This window comes from Artemia sp. Qi Xiang Cuo, chromosome 9 (genome assembly GCF_049724085.1).
Source record: "Artemia sp. Qi Xiang Cuo chromosome 9, ASM4972408v1, whole genome shotgun sequence".
In the NCBI taxonomy this organism is placed as follows: Eukaryota; Metazoa; Arthropoda; class Branchiopoda; order Anostraca; family Artemiidae; genus Artemia; species Artemia sp. Qi Xiang Cuo.
The window spans coordinates 46,499,853-46,521,697 of NC_142802.1; the positions used below are offsets into that span (position 1 = coordinate 46,499,853).

Below are 21,845 nucleotides of genomic sequence, written 5' to 3' on the forward strand. Positions count from 1 at the left end.
CCGTGAAGTCATTTTAAAAGGTATAACAATTATTTATTTAACAGCTAAGACCCCAATACTGAGCTAGTGGATTTCAACCATTCTGGCACTTTGACTTTTCATTCCCAATTAAATTAAAAAAATAAGCATTTTCAACTAGAAATAAGGAGCATCGTTAAAAACTAAGACGAATGGAAATTATCCCGGAGATGAAGTTAGCTACCCCCTCCGAAATACCTTGTTCTTTATGTTAGACTTTGACTTTTCATTCCCAATTAAATTAAAAAATAAGCATTTTCAACTAGAAATAAGGAGCATCGTTAAAAACTAAGACGAATGTACATCATCCCTTATATGAATTGAGATACCCCCTCCGAAATACATTGTTCTTTATGTTAGACTTCGACTTTTCATTCCCAATTAAATTAAAAAAATAAGCATTTTCAACTAGAAATAAGGAGCATCTTTAAAAACTAAGACGAATGGAAATGATCCCGTATATGAAGTTAGCTACCCCTCCGAAATACCTTGTTCTTTATGTTAGACTTTGACCTTTCATGCACAATTAAATTAAAAAATAAGTACTATCATCTTGGGATCTAGTTATGGATCATCTAATCGGAAAAATACTAAATAGAAATTTTGTATCTATGCTCAATGATGTATGGTGCTACTGAGATTGTGGCGTACCCTCAAATAATCTAACTTCATTGTGAGGAGGAGTAGTAAAACCCCAGTAAGTCCTATAGGGGAGGAGTCATTGAAATCTCGGTAACTAATAAATTTATAAAACTCCCCAAAATAATCACACGGAATATCCTCGCTTTTTGAACGAAAACCATGTAAAGAAAAAATCAAAAGGCTTAAAACAACAGAGCCCCCTCAAACCCCGTGAAGTCATTTTAAAAGGTATAACAATTATTTATTTAACAGCTAAGACCCCAATACTGAGCTAGTGGATTTCAACCATTCTGGCACTTTGACTTTTCATTCTCAATTAAATTAAAAAAATAGGCTGTTTTTACTCTAATTTTGGAGCAAATTTAAAAGCTAGGACGAATGGACATTGCTACATGTATTAGGCTATCTACCCCCTCCGATCTTCCTTTTACTTTATGGTAGACTTTGACTTTTAATGACCCCTTACATTAAAAAATAAGCAATTTCTTCTCTACAGATTTCACCTCTCTAATATATAATACGACTGAACCTTATCCCTTATATAAGTTTAGCTACCCCCCTCCGAAACACTTTGTTCCTTATATTTTACTTTTACTTTTATTTCATAAATAAATTAAAAAATAAGAATTTTCAACTAGAAATAAGGAGTATCGGTAAAAAAACTAAGACGAATGGAAATTATCCCGTATATGAAGTTAGCTACCCCCTCCGAAACACCTTGTTATTTATGTTAGACTTTGACTTTTCATCCCCAATTAAATTAAAAAATAAGTCCTATCATCTTGGAAGTTATTAATGTAGTTGTTAAGCAGAAAAATACTTCATCAAACTTTTATGTCCTCGCTCAAGGTTGAATGGAGTTATGACTAGGGGGATGAGTCCTAAAACCATCTGAATTCATTGTGAGGAGGAGTCATAAAACCCCTGGAAGTCATTGAGGGGAGGAGTCATTGAACTCTCGGTAACTAATAAATTCATTAAACTTCCCAAAAAAAATCACACGGAATATCCTTGCTTTTTGAACGAACACCATGTAAAGAAAAAATCAAACGGCTTAAAACAACAGAGCCCCCTCAAACCCCGTGAAGTCATTTTAAAAGGTATAACAATTATTTATTTAACATAAATCCTCGCTTTCAATTGAACGGAAAAATATAGTAATTATTTATTTAACTTAAAGTCTTGATTTTTTGAACGAACGCCATGTAAAGAAAAAAATCACGCGGGCTTAAACCAACTGAGTCCTTCAAAAGAAACTTTGAAAATCAAGAGAATATAAAAGTTAAAAGTTGGGCGATGACCCATTTGGGAGCCTATAGAACATTTGAGGACGGGGGGTTCCTTCGGGGTTGGGGTGGGGGGATCGGGGCCCTTTGGGGTTGTGGTAAGGGACCTCACGGCTAAACCACGACAAAAGCACTACTCTCGTGGAACTCAATTCCCATTAAACTCACCCCCCTGGCCCCGGCATCCCCCTGGGAAGGGAACTTCGGGCGAGCCACCCCCCCCGGGCACCTGGCTCCCCGGTACCTGAACCCTCGTGCCCCTCAACCCTCCATGCAACCTCTCCCCCTCAAAACACTTTTCAGCCCTTTCTTTTTAAATTGACAATACTTTTCAAACGTTACTTATGTATTATACAGACCACATCGGCGAGGTAAAGCTAGGTCAAGTCACAATGTCATTCTATCGTTACTTTTCAGTTAAGCTATTGAATACCTTCTAGCAATGTCTCTTGTAAGCGTCAAATCTATTAAGTATCTGAGCATATTCTTTGTATTGTTGATGCAAGCATCCCATTCTTTAATTACCCGTGAGGCATTCTTAACCATCGCAATACCTTTACGCAAATATCTTTCCGCAAAAAATTCGCAAATCTCGTAAACTAAAGAAGTAATGACCCATTTCAAAATAATTACTTGTTCTATTAATGAACCCATGAAACGAAATCTGTCTGATAGCATCACAAACTCTTGCTTCTAGTTCCAAAAATGGACTGCACGTAGCTTTCGTAGTAATAGGTTTAACAACCTATTAGCCAAGTTTAAAAAAAAAAACTCGCAATAGGTATTATAAACCTACTAATCAACTTACAGATGAATGACCACGGATTTAACCTAAAAAAAACTTGTATATCATGAAATAGAAATTCAGTTAATTGTGTCAGAAAAACTTGAACCAAAACAGATTATACCCAACCTGTTTGGTACGGGGGCGTCCTCAAATTCAATAGATGGTAAAAAAAAACATGTATATACCTTGAACTAGAAATTGCGTAAATCTCTTTGAAAGGGTGTAATGCCCCTGTAGAATAGAATTACCAGAAAAACCGGAAGGAACGTAAAGGCCGCGAATTCAAAAAATGGATACTACTCCTGTTGTCACTTCCCCGCCGCGTTGAGGCGACGCTGAAAGTACTTTTGATTTCGTTTGTTTTGCAAAGTATATACGTATTATTTAACAAAATACGCATTATCCAGCATAACTTCCAAATCAAAAGTACAAGGGAAGGCCCACCACCATAACTAGCAAGACACATACGATGAAAATAAAGCCTACAACCGATAAAGACAAACTGAAAACTGAAAAGCCTATTAAATAGAATTTCCTGTTAGAACCTGCAAAATTAAAATTCAAAAACCCTTAATAATCATGCAAACGAGAAAAATAGAGAGGAGAAAGTGGGGAGGGGGAGAGAGAGAAAAAGAGTACGCATTTTATTTCATTTTGTCTGCTTTGTATTTTTTTTTGTTTGTTTTTCTTTTTAATAATTTAAAGAACACATAGTCTAGCTAAAAAATAAATACTGGGCGTTATTGCAAACTAAAAATTCAAAAACCCTTAATAAACATGCAAATAAGAAAAATATAGAGAAGAAAAGAGGAGAAAATGGGGCGGAGAAGAAAGAGAAAAATAGTAATAATTTTATTTCATTTTGTATTCTTTTAATTTTTTTTTTAATGATTTAAACAACACATAGTACAGCCAAGACCTAAATATCAGATGTTGTACCAAAATAAAAGATTTATCAACTAATGTTGTAGGCTGTCGCCTATAAAAAATACAAGGGGTTTGGGGGTCATAAGTCTGTAAAATGGTTGAAATCCGAAGATTAAGGTCCACATGCATTTTCTTGGAAGGGTCAGGAGGGAGTCCAGCTTCAATCTGAGTACCAAGAGCACTCGTGAAGCCCTGTTCCCGTTTGAGAATCTCCAAGAATTACCCCAAGTTTGGATGGTGGCAGTTAATGGAACCTTGCATCCGAGAGTGCCAGCCTTCCACCGAATTGTTAGTTCGGAGAAGGCTTTCGAGTGCATCGATCTTGTGTATTCCAGAAGCACTGACGAAATGGGGGGGGGATGACCCTTTAACCCCTTCTTACACGACCTATGTAAATGTCTTCAAAGTAGTCCGTCAATTCGACAAAATTGTTGCCAAGCTCTTCCTGGAGATCTTCGAAAACTGTCTCGACATTGTTAATAGGGACAAATGCCGAAGCTGGTATCATTCGGACCCGCAGAGAAAAGTCAGGATCGCTTCTGTATCGTTCCTTGAGCCCAAGTTTCTGAACTTTTCTATATACATTCTGACACAAGTGGAAAAACATCCTTTTATTTCTGCTGCTGGAAACATCAACTTTAACGCGTTGATTGATGCAGTTTAGAAGTGTACCATCACTGATTTAGGGAAAAGGTTGAGATCCAGGATACTGATCTCTTCTAGGACCCGAGTGTAGGTGGCCTTAGACTTATTGGGGAGAAGGGCGTAAAGGTAAGGGACAGTGTTACTTTCAACAAGAGAATGGATTGTGTAGAGTTGATAAAACAAGGGAGGGACAATCTTAAAGGTACCATCTACAAACCAATTATCATATCTACAGAGTATTTTCAAAGTTTCCTCGCATTTCAAAAATGAGCAATGGCTAAGAATCTCCTACACCACTATCAAAAAGCAGAAAATTCTCACCGTTGTCAAGTTTTAGATGATGATTAGGGATGTTGATGTTGGCCCGACAGCCTGGTCGGGGAGTTGGAGTGCTAATGGACTGCCTAACTGCCCTAACTTTTCGACTGAGGGACCTGACCGCAGGAAGCCTGGCGACAACAAGGTCATTCAAGCCTCCCACAACAGTTGAAACAATTTGAGAGGCAGGGTCAGAAGCTTCTTTTGCTCGTTTTTAATTTTATGACGAGCAATAAGAGCCTCTTCAGCTTCTGGATTGGGGGGGGGGGGTGAGTGTGGTCATGCAACTCCCCTACCAGACTTTCATCAAGCACTTTAACTTTTGCCCTGATCACTTTCATTGAGGTGACGCCTAGCACACTCATAGCTCACTACTCCACCGGCCAAAGTTTTCTGTTTTACATAAACAAAACCTTTAAATAATAACTTTTTCTGCCCTCACTCAGATTCAAACCACTTCAAATCTGCAATAATTAGTAATACTTTTCTGAATTCTCAAACAAAGCAAAGGCTCAAAATCTTCGGCTTGTTTAGTCCCAGGTGGCATAAATTTCACTTTGACAGAAACCGTAATGCTTCCGGGTCGGCACTGATGTTTGTTCAAAAAACACTGCAACGAAACACTACATTTACTTTATTCTAGGATGTTTTTTTGTTTTTTTTAGTTAACCATGTTTATAGATGACTCGCTATTTCTATTCAATTTTTTAGTTGCCATATACCGATAAATAATTGTTTTCTGACTTCAACTATAAAAAAAAACTGACTAAAACTATAAAAAAAACTCAAATAAAAGTTTCAAATTCAGAAACCTTATTTTCCACAGGGGGGAGGGTATTTTCCAAGGAGGTTACTTTCCGAAGGAGGGGGGGGGGTATTTTTTGTGGGGGGAGGGCATTTTTGGGTGGGGGGTCAAACACCCATCCATTCACTATATTCATTTATGTTATTTTACTGTGTTTATGGCCATATATTTGGCTTTAAAATACACTTATTTGTCTATCTAATTGTACCAAACACATTTTGCATGCAGACCCGTTATGCTTACCCCCCCCCCCCTAATGTGCAAATCTATAGCGCAAATTTATTTCTAAAGTAACGAAGAAACTAACAAAAAAAAACTTGTGTTCTCGCATTTTACACAGCGTTTTTGGGGGGGAGATATTTTTCGCGGAAGGGGGGTATTTTCCGGGGGGGGGGTAAACGTCGGCCACCGTCATTTGTTACCTACGGAGACCAGATTAATGCCTTGATAATTACCCCCCTCACTCTTATCACCGTTCTTATACAGTGGTTTAATTAGGGTTTTCTTAAAATCGCGAGGTACTTCCCCTATTTCAAAGATCATATTCATAATCTTCAGTAACTTATTTCTAACCTCAGAGGACTATATATACATTTATACAGTACAATCATTCCCTATCTCAACCGTTATACAAAGCCGGACCAAGATGCAAGTGCTCCAGAGAACCTAGAAACATAAGTGACATTAGCTTTTTTCACGGGTTGATAAGTCAGATTTCTCTTGAACGCGAAACTTGGCTTCCCCTTTGTAACAAAAAATTTTAGGAATCTAATTTTAAATTAATGTATTCCAATACATATATAAAAATCGGTAATTACTAGTGTAATGTTATTATTGATGTTTTTAGAATTTACAAGTAGGTTTCAAAGTCTCGAGTTGGTTTCTAAGGCATTTTGAGAAAGTTTTTGCCAAAATACGTGTTCCAGGGTAATATACGCTGAATTGTTGATGGACGAGGATACGGGCGGAGCATGGAAAGATTACTGAAAACCATATGCGTCTTGAACAGTCTTGGAAAGTATAAACAAGGCCAGATTTAATATTTGATATATAATGACATTAATTCTTGAAAGATCTATCAGTTCAAGAATTTATTTTACTTTAATTTTATTTTCATTTTTAATGCTGTAAGAACTGGAAAAGAAAATATTTGTAATGTAATTTGTTTTCAGTGAAGCGCCAATGACGCAGTAGGCTTTTGGTTTTTTAAACAGTTTGCGATAATGATCTGTAAGTAAGTAGCGTCCCGGCTCAATGGTAACCGAAACTCTAAAAGAAGGAATTTTGATACCAATAGAAAAACAAGAATAACCAGATGTCAATGCTGATTTCAAATATATAAGTTTCATCAAGTTTAGTGCTATTCATCAAAATTTAGGCACCTGAGAAAATGTGGCTGATTTTCGAAAAAAGGAGGATAGACCCCCTAAAAATTATAGAACCTTAATGAAAATCACACCATCATATTCAGCGTATCAGATAACCGTATCGTATAGGTTTCAAGCTCCTATCAGCAAAAATGTGGAATTATGCATTTTTTGAGAGAAAAAAGATCACGGGTGCGTGTGTTTTTGTTTTTTGTTGTTTTTTTTCCCAGGGGTGAGCGTATCGACACAGTTGTCCTAGAATATCGTGGGAGGCTCATTCGAACTAAAATTAAAATTTCTAGTGCCATTTTTAAGTGACACAAAAATAAAGGGCAACTAGGCCCCCTCCCACGCTCATTTTTTTCCCAAAGTCACCCGATCAAAATTTTGAGATAACCATTTTGATCAGCATGGTCGAAAATATTATAACTATGTCTTTTAGGATGACTTAATCCCTCGAAGCCCCCAGGAGGAGGGCTGAAAGTTATGAACTTTACCCAATGTTAACATATAGTATTGGTTATTGGGAAGCATACAGAAGTTTTCAGGAGGTTTTTGTTCTGGTAATGGGGGGGGGGTGGGTCGGGGGTTATGTTGGAGGATCTGTCCATGAAGGAAGTTTTCATGGGGGAAGAGAAATTGCCATGAAGGGGGCGCCGCACTTGCCAGCATTATTTATTGGTTATTGGGAAGTATACAGACATTTTCAGGAAGGATTTTTTTTCTAGAGGGGGGGCTGGAGGAGGGGGTTAATCTGGGGAATATTTCCGTGGAGGATTTTTCTTTGGGGTAAGGGACATTTCTATGAAGGGTGCGCCGGATTTCCAAGCATTATTTAAAAAACGATCAGAAATTAAATAAAAAAAACAAGTTTTTTCAACTGAAAGTAAGAAGCAACATTAGAACCTAACACGAACAGAAATTATAACGTATGTGAGGGGGTTCTCCCCCAAGTCAATACCTCTCTCTTTACGCTACAGTTTTTTTAGTGCTTTCAAAAGAGCTATCTATTCTAATTAAACGGCCTTTGTGATTCAGGGGTTTGTTAATAAAATTTTTTTTTAATTTTTAACGTAAAGAGCGTGGTATTGACTAAGGGGGAAACCCCCTCATATACGTAATAACATATACGTAATAAAAAAAAAACAATAAAAAAAACAAGCGATACGGCTCAATAGTAATCAAACTTTTAAAAACGGAATTTTGATGTCAATAAATGTATCAAAAGAATGTGTTTATGATTCTAAATATATAAATTTTATTAAGTTTAGTATTACTCATCAAAGGCTACGAGCCTGAGAAAATTTACCCGATTTTTTTAAGAGGGGGGAAACATCCCCTACAAGTGAAAGAATTTTAATGAAAATCACACCGTCAGATTCAGCGTATCAGAAAACCCTATTACATAGGTTTCAAGTTCATATCTGCAAAAATCTGCAACTTTGTATTTTTTGCCAGAAGAAAAATATACGAATATAGAAGTTAGTTACGTAAGTTAATTTGTAAATTACGTCCTTACCAAATTTAGAGACATCCATTTAGCAAAAGAAAAGGAAAAATTTTTATGCAAATTTTGTTTATTTATTCAATGACGGTGAGCCAAAATAAAAGCTGCATTAACTAAAAAACGATCAGAAATTAAATAAAAAAAACAAGTTTTTTTAACTGAAAGTAAGGAGCGACATTAAAACTTAAAACGAACAGAAATAATTCTGTATATGGAAGGGGCTGTCCCTCAATGCTTCTCTCTTTACGCTAAAGTATGACTCTGTCTCACAACTTTATTTGTTTAAAGAATAAAAAACTTTAGCGTAAAGAGTGAGGCGTTGAGGAGGGGACAGCCCCTTTCATATACGGAATAATTTCTGTTCGTTTTAAGTTTTAATGTCGCTCCTTACTTTCAGTTAAAAAAACTTGTTTTTTTTTTAATTACAGTTAAGGAAGGGGGCAGTATCCAAACTCTTGTTTGTAGCGAATCTATATTCGTCTTGAACAATTTTAGAAATAACTAATAAATTAAACTGAATATTTGATGCATAATGATATTAATTGCTGAAAGCTCATCAGTTCAAAATTTTACTATAATTTTAATGTTTATTTTTAATATTAAGTACAAAAGACAATATTTGTAATAAAATTTGTTTTCAGTAAAGCGCCAATGACGCAGTAGGTTTTACACTTTTACAGTCAGAGAAGGAGTCCGATTCTTTTGATGTATTAAATAAACAAAAAAAATAAGTGTTTTTAACTAACAGAGGAGCGACATTAAAACTTAAGACGAACAGAAATTATTACGTATATGAAAGGGGCTGTACCCTCCTCAACGCCTCGATCTTTACGCTAAAGTTTTTTATTGTTTTAAAAATAAAGTTGTGAGACAGAGTCAAACTTTAGCATAAAGAGCGAGGCGTTGAGGAGGGGACAGCCCCTTTCATATACGGAATAATTTCTGTTCGTTTCAAGTTTTAATGTCGCTCCTTACTTTCCCTTAAAAAAACTTGTTTTTTTTATTTAGTTTCTGAACGTTTTTAAGTTAATGCAGGTTTTGATTTTGGCTCACCGTACATGAACAATTAAAACGAAATTTGCATATTAATTTAACTTTTTTTGGCTAAATGGCTTTCTCGAAAGTTGTTTAATTTTATTTACGAACGTTTTTATTAGTAATAAATATACGCAACTTACGAATTAACTTACGTAATGAACTTCCATATTCGTATATTTTTACTACGTATATTAGGGGGTTCCTCCCCCCACCCAATACCTCGCTCTTTACGCAAAAGTTAGAATTTTTTCCAAATTCTTTAAGAAAGACCCCTTAATCACAAAGGCCGTTAATTAGAATAAATAGCTCTTATGAAAGTACACAAAAAAAACTTTAGCTTAAAGAGCGAGGTATTGACTAGGGGGCGAACCCAATCATATACATAATAGTTTCTGTTCGTTTTAAGTTTTGATGTTGAAAAGATTTCAGTTGAAAAGTTTTCCAGTTGAAAACTTTTTTTTATTTAATTCTGATCGTTTTTTTAAATAATGCTTGGAAATCCGGCACCCCTTTCATAGCAATGTCCCTTCCCCCATGAAAAGTTCCTCCATGGAAATATCCTCTCATGTAATCACGTAAAAGATTCCTATTCTTTTGATGTATCTATTGGTATCAAAATTCCGGTTTTAGAGTTTCGGTTACTATTGAGCCGGGTCGCTCCGTACTTACAGTTCATTACCACGAACTGTTTGATATTGATGTAGCTGTCGTATCAAAGCTCTTGAAGCGACAGACGGGAGGGAGCACGAATATCGTCAGAAGTTCACGCCCCCGATACTTGATTTTGCAAGTTCTCCAACGGGCTATAATCTCTGCTCAATTGCTTCTTTTAGTCAGTTTTTGGGCTGAAATTTAAAGTGAATGTTAATTAAAAAAGCTTCACTCACCTTCCTGCATCTGAAATTTCTAAGTTCATAGCTGATTCCATTTTGTGCTGAAGACGACCATTTGATCTGTTTTGCAAAAACTTGTTCCAAAACAAGAAAGAGAACACACAACAGTTTTTGAAGTTTCATATTTTGTATCTGAAGTTGTTAGGAGACCGAACAAAATTGATTATGGTTCGGACAATTAAGTTTTACAGCTTGCAAGAAAAAAAGACTAGCGTTGCATTTTCTTTTTTCTTTTTTTTTTGCTAAATAAAGTCTGTAAATTAAATCCCGAACAGTTGATCATTGCTTGATGTGCTAAGGAACTACGATGATTTTATTTTATTTTTATTTTTTTAATTAGTGGTGTTTCTATCTGATTTTGTATAGAAGTCCCTCTTAACGTTAAAGAAATAGTAATTTTCATAACATTTGCGCATTGTTCTATGAAAAGTCTTGGGGACGAAATTTCTTTCTTGTAAATTCCTATTTGTTGCTAGGATCTACTGCTGTTTTACCGTTTTCGTATATATGTAATTTTACTAATCAGCTTTGGCAAATACTAACAGGATTTAATTTTCTATGGCTATTGGTTGCACAAAAAGATTAAAGAAGCTTTATTAATGAATTGGATTTTTTTTTTATTAAATAAGTTCTTTTTCGTTTTTTTTTTTCTGATCGACTGCTCAAATTTAAGTGCCTAAACTTGACGGCTCTTTTTTTTTCAATGATATAAAAACACAATAATGGTTTTATACTTTTAAGTTTTATACTTTTAAGTATGACAGTGAACATTCATAAAACAATGATACGTAAACTGATGATACTGAGAATATCTAGGCTTTACATTCACAAGTCTTTATCAACTGGGGAAAAAGAGAGAGAGAAAAAAACTAGATTGAGTAGCAAGGCCGTGTCCAGAGGGGTTGTCGGTTTTGAACCGCGCCTCCCGAAATTTGTGTACGGCTCGTAAAAACGCATCGAAAATGCATATAAATAAATTTTCGATGCGATTTTTAAGTTTTTTTGTGGACACCCCCCCCCCCAACAAAATTCACAGATTCGCTCTGGTTAAGCACTTATAACATACTAGAAAATATCATAAAAGGATGAGAAAAGCACAAACGCTATACAAAAAAAAGAAAAGACAAAAGCTATACAAAAAAAAATTACACTGTTTACGACTGCTCTTTTATTTCTAGAAACGACAAGAAGAACTGGAAAGGAAAGCTCAGGAACTAGCAAGGAGAGAAGAAGCATTGAGAAATGCTACGACCCCAAACGGTGAGCATGAAAGAAAAGCAAAGGGGAAAATTCATTGCCCTCTATAAATTATCCCCCTAACCTTGGTTCATGCTCATGTGATTTTTTTATGCACAAAAACTGGAGAACTGATACAGAAAAGTCGCAAAAATGTTTGCACAGAAACGGTTCATAGCAGCCGTTGAAGTACGAAGACTAGTATGAATTATAAAAATAGCATAGAAATAGGCTAAATCAAGTTCTAACCTAAGAAAATATATTCAAAAAGGTAGCCTCCATTAGCCTAGGCTAGCTAAGAATAATAATATAATTCTTATATTCTATGTTCATCTCCCTGAGAATGTCCCTCAAGGCCTTGAGGGTTAAATGTTTCATTGAATTGCCCCTATATGTGTTTTCATACGTTAATGGGCGATTTCTAACAAATATGATTAGTTTCTCAGTTATTTCCATTGAATGGTTCATGAAAGGCTTTAATTCAAAATGAAGATGGCATTTTCTGGGTTCAGTAGAAATATTTTGACGCAGCCATTGTACCGTTATGACGCATAAACTTGAAGCAAAAAAAAAAACAGATGAAATTTCACTGATTACATAAAACGGTGGTTTCTGCGTGAAAACGTAGCAGTTTAATCCGTTCACTAATGTAAACAGTCTATTTCAGAGGTTCTGGTTGATCTGGGGAACGCAATTTTTTGAGGTCCTGGATTTGATTCTAACTTTTATTACAAACAGGTAGTTTCTATTCCTCTATTTGGTAAACTAGACTTATTTGATTGAGAATAGCATGTATCTCCACCATTTAAACTTAAACTTGAATGAAATCTGCTCTGCAAAGGTGTATATAAAAACCTAATTACGGTATTTATTACTTGCTAATTTAGGTAAAATTATACTTTTTGTTATGACAGAATGGATTATATTATGCGGTATTATTAACTTAAAATAAATTTGTTTACTCTTGCCGCTTCAAAAGACATGTGTAAAATATAGCTATCAGACGCGAGAATTATGGTGCTTTAAAACGAGACTTCAGTCAAGTGTTTTCAACAATGGCAGGTCCATTGTTGAAATGAATTTTTATTAATTCGATTTTTTTTTCTAGCGATTCTGCTTCGTTAAAACTCTTTGTTTAACCCTCACGGTTCATGAATTTATTGATGCTTAGAGAATAAAAATGAGAATTTTAACAGGGTACCTTTCAGAGCTTGGCAGTAATGATAGGCAAAAGCTAAAAACGGAAAAAATTACTGACAAATAATTGGTGCCAATAATTGGTCACAATAACCGGTAAAAGTATTCCTTCTGCACATGCATATCAGTCGCAAAGAAGTTTGGCGAGTAGGCTCCAAAACCTTCCCCTCCTCCCTCTCAAGAAGAAGCAGTGGGAATATGACAGACTCTTGCCTGTGTACTTGTATTAATTTACGTCACTTCTCTTTTTCTCGTGATTTGGGGTAGTGTAATACGTGCATACTGAGCGTACTTCGGTTTAGCTAGCGATAGCTTAGTTTTAAAAAAGGTACTGAAAGTAGTTCAAATTTACGGCAGGTGTTCATTTCCTAGGAAAATAGAATTTAAATATAAATTGAGTACGGTAGAAAACCCACTGGAATATAATTACTTCAGATAGATTTGAAGTCCAGTAACGCAAATTCAGAAAATTCAAGTGGAGGGGGGGGGGAGGGCTCTGCTTCATAAATTTCTATCACCTTGAACATTTCCTATAAAAAATATTTTTTGCATGTGCTTCTGCTAGCAATACTATTTCTTTTTGTTGCAGTGGACCAATATAACTTAAAAACAGCGGTGGATACAGGATTTGGAGATGATGGGGGGGGGTGTCTAAGTGGGCTTTGCTAAGGAAAATACCCTTGTCTGGAGTAGTTGTAATTTTAGCCAAGGGTGTCAGTTTTACTTTGGATAAGGCTTCAAATCGCACTCACAATGATGTTTTTTTTTTTAAGAAATAGAAACTTAAATTGATAAACATTTGCATTTTTGGTATGGAATTAGTTTGAATAGGTATTTTCTGCTGCAATGCAGCAGATGTTTTTTTAGGAATAAGTGCATTATTCCTTGTAAGGCTTTCTTATCCAGACATCACGTAGATGTTCTGACAAGAGAAATATTTGCTACTCACGACAATTTCGTTGCCGACTTTAGAAGGCTTAATCCTCTTTTCAAGTAACTTCTTAAGTCAATGAAGTTACTGTTTATATTTTGTTACTGATAGTTACTGTTTATATTTTGGCAAAATAACAGCAATAGTCGTTGTTGAAACAACTGCTGAGAGTAAAAAAACAGGGTAGTGTAAAAGTCCTGTGCCAATATAAAGGCAATTAAAACTTTCGTTTGATGTAATTAAATAAAAAAACATGCTTTTTTATCTGAAAATAAGGAGCAACATTAAAACTTAAATTAGACGGAAATAATTCCATATAACAGGGTAGCTATCCCCTCCTCAACCCTTGCTCTTTACGGTAAAGTATTTAAGTTCTTTAAAATAGTTCTAATTCAAATTGAGCTGCCCTTGTGTTTGAGTAGTCTTCTTTAAGATGACAAAGAAACAAACTTTAGCGTAAAGAACGAGGGTTGAGGGAGTAGTAGATTCCCTCGTATGCGAAGAAAGGCGGTTTTAGGGGGGGGGCAGAGAGGAGCTTTCCCCCGGCGTAAAATTTCAAATAAATATTCAAACTGTTATAATTAATCATTTTGCAGTTTCTGAAGTTTATTTTTATTGAAATAAAGTAGAGAGCGCAGTTGGCTGTACATATAAGCAAATTCAATCCGAGTTCATTTTTTCCGTATCTTCATCACCATTCCTTGGAAATAAAAGTAAGTAAACCAAATTTAGTCAGTTTCAATGTTTTTTGTGGTATTTTGTATTCAAATTTTGTTAATAAATGAAAACTTTGTTTATAGATATAAATTTTGTTAAAATTTGGCCTGAAATTTTTGGGGAGACAGGGAGGGGGGGGGGACTAATCAAGATTGTACTCCGGACGGAAGACAGGCCAGAACGGCCACTGTGTACGGAATAATTTTTGTTCGTTTTAAGTTTTAATGTTGCTCCTTATTTTCAGTTGAAAAACTTGTTTTCTTTTGTTTTGTTAAATTTTGACCGTTTTTCAAGTCATGCCAGGCTATCTCATCAAACGGCTGAATCAAATGTCTATCTCAAAATTTTGATCGGATGTGTGGTAGGGGGGCTAGTTACCCTCTAATCTTTTGATTATTTAAAAAGAACACTAGAAATTTTGATATCCGTTCGAATGAGCCCTCTCCCAATCTTCTAGGGCCATTAGTTCGCTTCAATTCCCCCTGGGAAAAAAGTAAGCACGCATCCGTGATCTTTCTTCTGGTAAAAAGCACAAAATTCCACATTTTTGTAGATAGGAGCCTGAAACCTCTTTAGTGGGGTTCTCTGATATGCCGAATCTAATAGTCTGATTTTATTTTTTTAATTATTAAGATCGCTTGACGTTTTGGAGTTTCCTTTCCCGTTTATTTCAAATTCAGGCAATTTTTCTCAGGCTCGTGCCTTTCCATGGTTAACATTAAAGTTAATTAATTTTATCTTTTTTATATTGTTTTTCTTATAGACAAAGCCACGCCAGAGAAATTTTGATTTATAAGGTTCGAGTTGATCAGCAATTAGCAGAAAGCTTGAGTTCGCAATCTGATGTAATCGACTAGACTGAAAACGAATTTTTTGCTATATAGTCGACATCCCCGTTTCTCCCATTCCATTGTAAATCAATCTTAATTGGCAAAAATTCCTTTAAATTCATAAAAACTCTTAAATAGTAAAAAGCTACTTGAACTATAGTTGCTGAATCTCAAACTTTTTTTCCGAGAGTTGATGTTTCCTTCATATTTTGACCTTCACATTTTGATAAGCTTCATGAGTGCTATTGGTCATATAAAAAGATTCTCTGGTATGAAGAAACTGATTTACTGATTTACGAGAAGCACAAGTGTCAAAGTACTCTTCCCCAGTCCCAGCTCATTCAGAGTAATCCCCGTCATTCCATTCATCTTTGAATCTAAAATAAAAATGGATTCCACAGCTTGATCGAAGGAGATGTAATTTAATTTGACAGTTTCACCTATACGTATTGAACAGGAGAATATCGATCAACTTCAGTGGAACATTTTGCATGCTCTTGCAAGATGGTTAACCTATCATCATATTTTTCACTATACAAAGACTACCATTGAACCGGCACCATTTCTGCGTCCTATTTCGAGAATTTGTGGGTTTTTGAGCATGCCTGGGAATCCTTGAAAACTTTCAATTATCAGGACAATGTGGCAAGTTGTTGCTTAAGACGCTTAATCCCCTGTTAAGATTTTCCAATTTGGTGGTAAATCTCCAATTTTTGTGAAAAGAGTATAAATTTTCGTTCTATTCGATGCGAAAATTTTCAAAAGCTTTACTGAACAAACTTATAAACAGTGAGAGCTTTATAATATGGTTCCCTAATAACTACTTTCTTCAAGCGTCATTATAATAGAATGAGAGCCTCTTAAATCGGTTTCTTTATCAGTGGAAGTTTACTTTCAGATTCCTTAAAGATATATAAACATATTCAGTTCCTGCGATAGCTTATCATCAGTTTTGTTGGAATTACCAAACGGTTCAACTTTCTTGATCTGCCTTCCTCGTGCGCTTTGTGGGTGTGACACATTTCATTTCGTGTCCTCAAGCAGAAAAAGGGCAGCGGCTGTGGATTACTCTGCTTGATCAGGAAATAGTAAGGTAAACAGTCAAAGCTCAGCCCTGCGATGTAAGTCCATGCTTAAGGTATTCCCGAATGGCGTGGTCCCCGTAGTGCACGTATAAGTGCTGTACAAAAATTATTCGGGTGCTAGAAATAGATTTTGTGATGTAGATTATTTCGCAGACCGTATTAGGCTGTCATAACAAGGAATAATAAAAAAAAACGAAAGTGGGGTTTTTCAAGGCCAAGTAAATGCTGGAAAAAACAACATGAATATTTCGGGAGTACAACCGCTTCCCTTCTTCAGCGGTGTATGAGAAAGTTTCAAGGAAACATGTTCTGTTGTTGTTGTTTTTTCCGCGTTTTTAGGTGCTCTAAGTCTTCCAATTTGGGTTTTCAGTTCTTTTTGCTTTCCGCGTTTTTTGCTTTTTTCATTCTATTTTCATCTTATCCAGTATTTTTGTTGGCAATATAAAACCCCATTCTAGGCTTACTTTTCTTTAGTTTTATATTGTTTGACTTTGTGATTTATTTATTTTTACTCAGGCTGCAAATGTGTGGATGCTTCTTCTCTCTAATTTGTACGCGTACGGGTAAGTTTGACATCATTACCCAGTGTCTTGAAGTCTATTGGTTAATAAGAGGATCTTGAATTATTTAATGTGAAATATATTTTAGACTATTTTAGCAAAACTTTTTAGCGAGCGAAAACTGAAAGTATAAAATTAACTTACAAGTTTCATAAAACTGCTCTTTTCAAAGTCACCAGCGATAAGCCCTGCTATACACTCATGGTTTTCGTAGTCAGTGGTATCGATTACTGTGATTATTGTTGATAGTTTTTTTTATTTTTGTAACAGAAAAAATGTGATTTTCTTTTATTTCCTAGACCCCCCCCCCCCCTAGCCTAGTTAATCACGCCTATACTCGTGATTGCCGGCATTGATTACCCCATATCTTGTCATTAAGCCTTCTGCTTTTCACTGATCGCCTACCCGTTGCGTTTCGGTGAAGAACTTCCTGATTCTTTATGACAAACCAAGACCGGGGCTTAAAAAGGTGTTTTTTCTGTCCTGAAACTCTAGGCAATTTTTATTGCTCAACGTCAAAAATGTATCTATGCCTTTATGAACATTGTCAAGCAATCTTCAAGGAAGACTTGGTGTGGGCTACTGAGCTCTTATGATGTGTGAGTGTATTCCCCAAGATATCGTAGACATTCTTCCGTGGGTGGGGGGGGGGTCAAATAATCGAAAATAGTTTTGTCAGAATAATAAAATATTTTGCGAATTACCGCATAGTTTTCCACTGTGATGAGCCTGGTTTGCTTCACCCTTTTTCTTGTGTGGCCATTGCATTACTTGATGATTCTAAGGTGAGTTCTGATGAAATAAAGAAAGAACATTTAATTTTTGGGGTTGCTTCAATTCATGTGGAAATGGTAGCAATAATTCATTAACCATTTGTATTGTACCTTTCAGTTCGACAGAACAATTGGCCACCTCTACCCAGTTTCATACCTGCGCAGCCCTGTTTCTATCAAGATATCAATGTGGAAATTCCCGTCGAATTCCAGAGAGTTGTTCAAATGGTTTACTATATGTGGATGGGTAAGGTTCTGTTCTATTCTGTTTGATTCACATGTTTTTTTCGTCCTTCTTCTTTGTAATTGCTTTTTGCTTTTTTCTTCATTTCTTTCAGTTTCGTAGCAGTTTATACTAAAAATGAAATGTGATACAGACACAAATTAGAAAGGGGTGTAATTAAACAAAATACACTTAAGCTGCAGAGAACAATTGAAGGGAAAAAAGAATCAAAGAAGGAAAAAATATTAAAAGACAGAATAAAATGCAAGCTTCTGTAATATTAAAATTTTGTATAATATAATTTTGTATAATATAATCACACAAAACTGTAATCAGAAGACAAAACCCCTATTTTTCGATTTGGCCGGCAAGGTGTGGAGATTCGTTTGAAATACATTGGATGCTTCGTATAATACTCGTAGATCGATTTACTTTTAGATCGTGGTAGAACTTCTTTTCTGAAAAGGTAAAAAATTGGTGAATATCTACAAGTCACTTTCCCGAACATTTGCTGTCATAGCATAACCTGGTTTTAAAACCGGCTGTGATAAGTAACTAAAACAAATTTTATTTAGCGGTGAAGTGCTTATTTTTCATGCAGCCTCTTTTTTGCTTGTCTCCTCTCGCTTTTCTAAATTTACACCTACACTTTTTTTTTTAATATTTTTGTCTTAGTGGACAATTATGGGTGCAAGTTGAATATTGAAATTTATATTTAGGCAGTTTATTTTTGTTAAGTTGCCAACAAGGTTTAAGGTTTTTTTTAGTTCAGCAAAGCAGATGAAATTTCAGAATGCTCAACTAACTTTCTCTAATTTACTTTTTGTGTATAAGTCACGGACAAGAAAGGAAAATTCAGTTCAAATCATAAATTGAAAAAAATTTATGATAAGTCTGGAATTATTTTGATAAAGTTTAGATATGTCGCGCCAAAATAGCAAAATACTAAACATAATCTTATGCAATACATTTTATTCTATGGAAGCTTACTTGCCAAGCTGATTAAATTCTTAGATCATAAAGTTGAGATAGTGATAATGTTATTTTATATAAAGTGAAAGAGTGTATCTCTTCCCTTAAAAATGGATTAGAAAGAGATAAAAATTCCTTTGTGGATTTTATCGGCCGGTTGCATTTCTAGAGGCAAATCGATTTCATTGGATGATGGACATACCAGCCAAGATCAGTAGTTTCAATTAGGGATGGAGCTGCTTCCCCTAAACTATTTTGCCCCTTCCCCCTAAATTCTGAAAATTGCCTTTTTGATGGGTATTCTCATCCAAAAGTGCCTTTTTTTAGTATTTTTATTGAAGGATCGAACAAATCGACAAATGTGCCCCCCAAGTTTTCACGAATTGTCGACACCACTGGCCAAGATAAATATCTCAGCAAAGTTTTGCATTTCTTAACCCAAGCCTTTAAAACACTTTTTCGATATCCCCAGAAATTAGGAAAATCTGAGATACTCTTTTAGGCGCAATTTTTTAATATATTGTACCAGTCAGCTAGATTGGCGTCAATTCACGAAAATGTAGGGGGGGGGGGCAAATGTATTTTCAAAATCTAGGGGGCGACTTTAATAGTGCGGACACATACTTATTTTGTGCTTGTTTGTACACTTGAACCACAACGGCTCAGTATTGTACTTAGTTCTTAGGAAACTCGTTGCGGATATTAAAATTTAGATGAAGTATTTTTTGAAGCAAATGCTTCGGTTAATTTTGTCCCAATAGTTAAAATTGTTAAAATATGTCTCAATAGTAATTTATTGTTTTTGTGGAGTAGGTGAGGAGTGTTTTGTTTTAGAAATATTTTTATTTATTTATTTTATAATTCGTTATTTAAGAATTCTTCTGTTTTGTCTTTAAAATTAGTTTTGACCAATATAATTGCTTGCGTCTACTAATTAGAGGCAACGTTAAGAGCCATAAGGCTTCAATATATTCTTTTATTTGTTTTTTTAGAGCCACTCCATATGGGAGGTTCTTGAAAGTTCTAGGGTCCTTTTTAAGAGTCAAAAGTGATCGGAGGGCCATCAGCCCCTCGCACGCTCTTTTTCCCCCAAAGACGTTCGATTAAAATTTTGAGATAGGCATTTTCCTCAAAATAGTCTAAAGGTCAAATAACTATAATTCTGGGGTTAATGTAACCCCCCACAGCCCCCCAGGCAAGGGCTGTAAGTTGTACAAGCTACCCCTTCTTATATATAAGGTTTTTTTTTATCGGGAAAAGGAAGTATATTCGATTCTGGGTATCCAAAAAGGCGTGGGGTATTAAGGTGAAACTTTAAGGAAACGCTGAGAGGGATGTTGAACAAAATCAAATCATACTATGTGCATGCTGGTTGTTAAAAGGACGTATCAGTAATATCTAAGGAACGACTGAGAGTAAGTTGAAACTTTCAAGGTATGTTAAGGTGAAGAGTGATCGGAGGGCAACCAGCCCCCTTGCCATTTTTAGATGCCCATTCCCCTCAATACTTGTTGAAATTTTGAAAAAGCTTTTTTGTTCAGAATAGTGAAAAGATCTAATACTTGTGCTTCCGAGGATGCCATGCCCCCGATAGCCCAATGGCAAGGATTGTAATGAATTATGTAATTTGCTCATTATTAACATGCAGGATTTATCATTTTGAAAAAGGAGAATGTATGATTCGGGGCGTGTCTGAGAAACCTGAGGGTACTAAGGTGAAACATCGAGGAATACTGTGGAGTATGTTGAATCAAATGAAAAGACACTATGTCTATCCAGTTTATCAAAAAGGTGTATCTGCAATATCTTAAAAACGGCTGAGGGAATTAACTTGAAACTTTCAGGGCATGTTGAGGGGGATTTTGGAAAAAGGTCGAAGAGCGACCAGTCCCCTCCCATGCCGTTTTTAGCTTCCCTCCCCCCAAAGACATTTGATCAAAATTTTAAAATAGTCATCTTGTTCAAAATACTCTAAAGGTCAAACAACTATACCTCTGGGGATGACGTACCCCCCCCCCTTATAGCCCCTGGGTCAAGTGTCGTAAGTTATGCAAATTGCCCATTCTTTATATGTAAGTTTTGTTATTCGGGAAGGGGGCTTGTTTGATACTTGGTGTGTGAAAAAGCTTAGGGTATTAAGTTGATCTAGGGAGAACTAGATCTAGGGAGGCGTCCAACAGAATCAAACCATACTGTATTCAGGGTGGTTTTCAAAAGGATGTATTCTGAGGGCATTAATTTGAAACTTTTTGGGCAAGTTGAGGGGGATGTTGAAGAGTGATCATAGGCAACCACCACCACCCCTCGCCCTTTTTAGATGCCCTCCCCCCTCAACACTGATAGAAATTTTGAAAATCCATTTTGTCCAAAATTGTCGTATGCCTCCGGGAATGCCATGCCCCTCGCATTCTTACGGGCAAGGAATGAAAACTATTTAATTTCCCCATTTTTTGTATGCAGGATTTATTATTGGAAAAGGGTGCATATTTGATTCTGGATGTGTCAGAAAAGGCTAAGGGTTTTAAGGTGAAATTTTTGGAAATGTCGAGGGGGATGTTAAGCCAAATAAAAAGTCACTTTGTGCATCCGGGGTATCAAAAGGGCGCATCTTTGATATCTTTGGAGCGGCTAAGAATATTGAATTGAAACTTTAAGGACCAGTATTGCCACTAATACAGTGACTGCAACTGAGACTAGTTGGTATTGAGACTGGATATGAGCTTTGAGATAGATGGTAAATTTAGAATAAGCTTAAAATCATTAGCATTATCTTATAAAAAACACCTCCAAAATAGCCTAAGGCGCTTTTGAAACTCTGTTTTCTCCATCATTTCATGTTTCAATTGTAATAATATTTTCTGAAAGCTAAATTATTTACCAGAACCATTTAGAAGTGTAAAAAAGTCGCTTTAATGTGCTAGTTACTTTAATATATGAGTTGTGCCACGTGAAAGGACATAATTGAGACTTTGTCTTTGTTTGCCATGTTTGTGCAAGACATGTGGATTGTTACAGGATTGTAGTTTATTTTAAAAATTTGAAATCAATGGCTTGAATAAAGTAGACTTACTTAGACTCACTTTGAATA

At 35.7% G+C, this 21,845-nt stretch overlaps 2 protein-coding genes across 3 annotated transcripts in view; one reads left to right on the plus strand and one right to left on the minus strand.

The window, feature by feature from the left end:
• LOC148948722 (uncharacterized) overlaps positions 1-10,359 on the minus strand; it is a 28,886-nt gene extending 18,527 nt beyond the window's left edge. Inside the window, exon 1 of the mRNA XM_089094068.1 lies at positions 10,228-10,359. Within this exon, the coding sequence (XP_088950194.1) occupies positions 10,228-10,356 (129 nt within the window). The 5' untranslated portion in view covers positions 10,357-10,359. The remainder of the gene's footprint in view (positions 1-10,227) is intronic.
• The window catches only part of Scamp (secretory carrier membrane protein), a 79,970-nt gene that overhangs the window by 45,305 nt on the left and 12,820 nt on the right, over positions 1-21,845 (plus strand). For both annotated transcript variants that reach the window (XM_089094630.1, XM_089094629.1), the window contains exons 4-5: positions 11,412-11,493; positions 17,681-17,809. In XM_089094630.1, the coding sequence (XP_088950756.1) occupies positions 11,412-11,493; positions 17,681-17,809 (211 nt within the window). The remainder of the gene's footprint in view (positions 1-11,411; positions 11,494-17,680; positions 17,810-21,845) is intronic.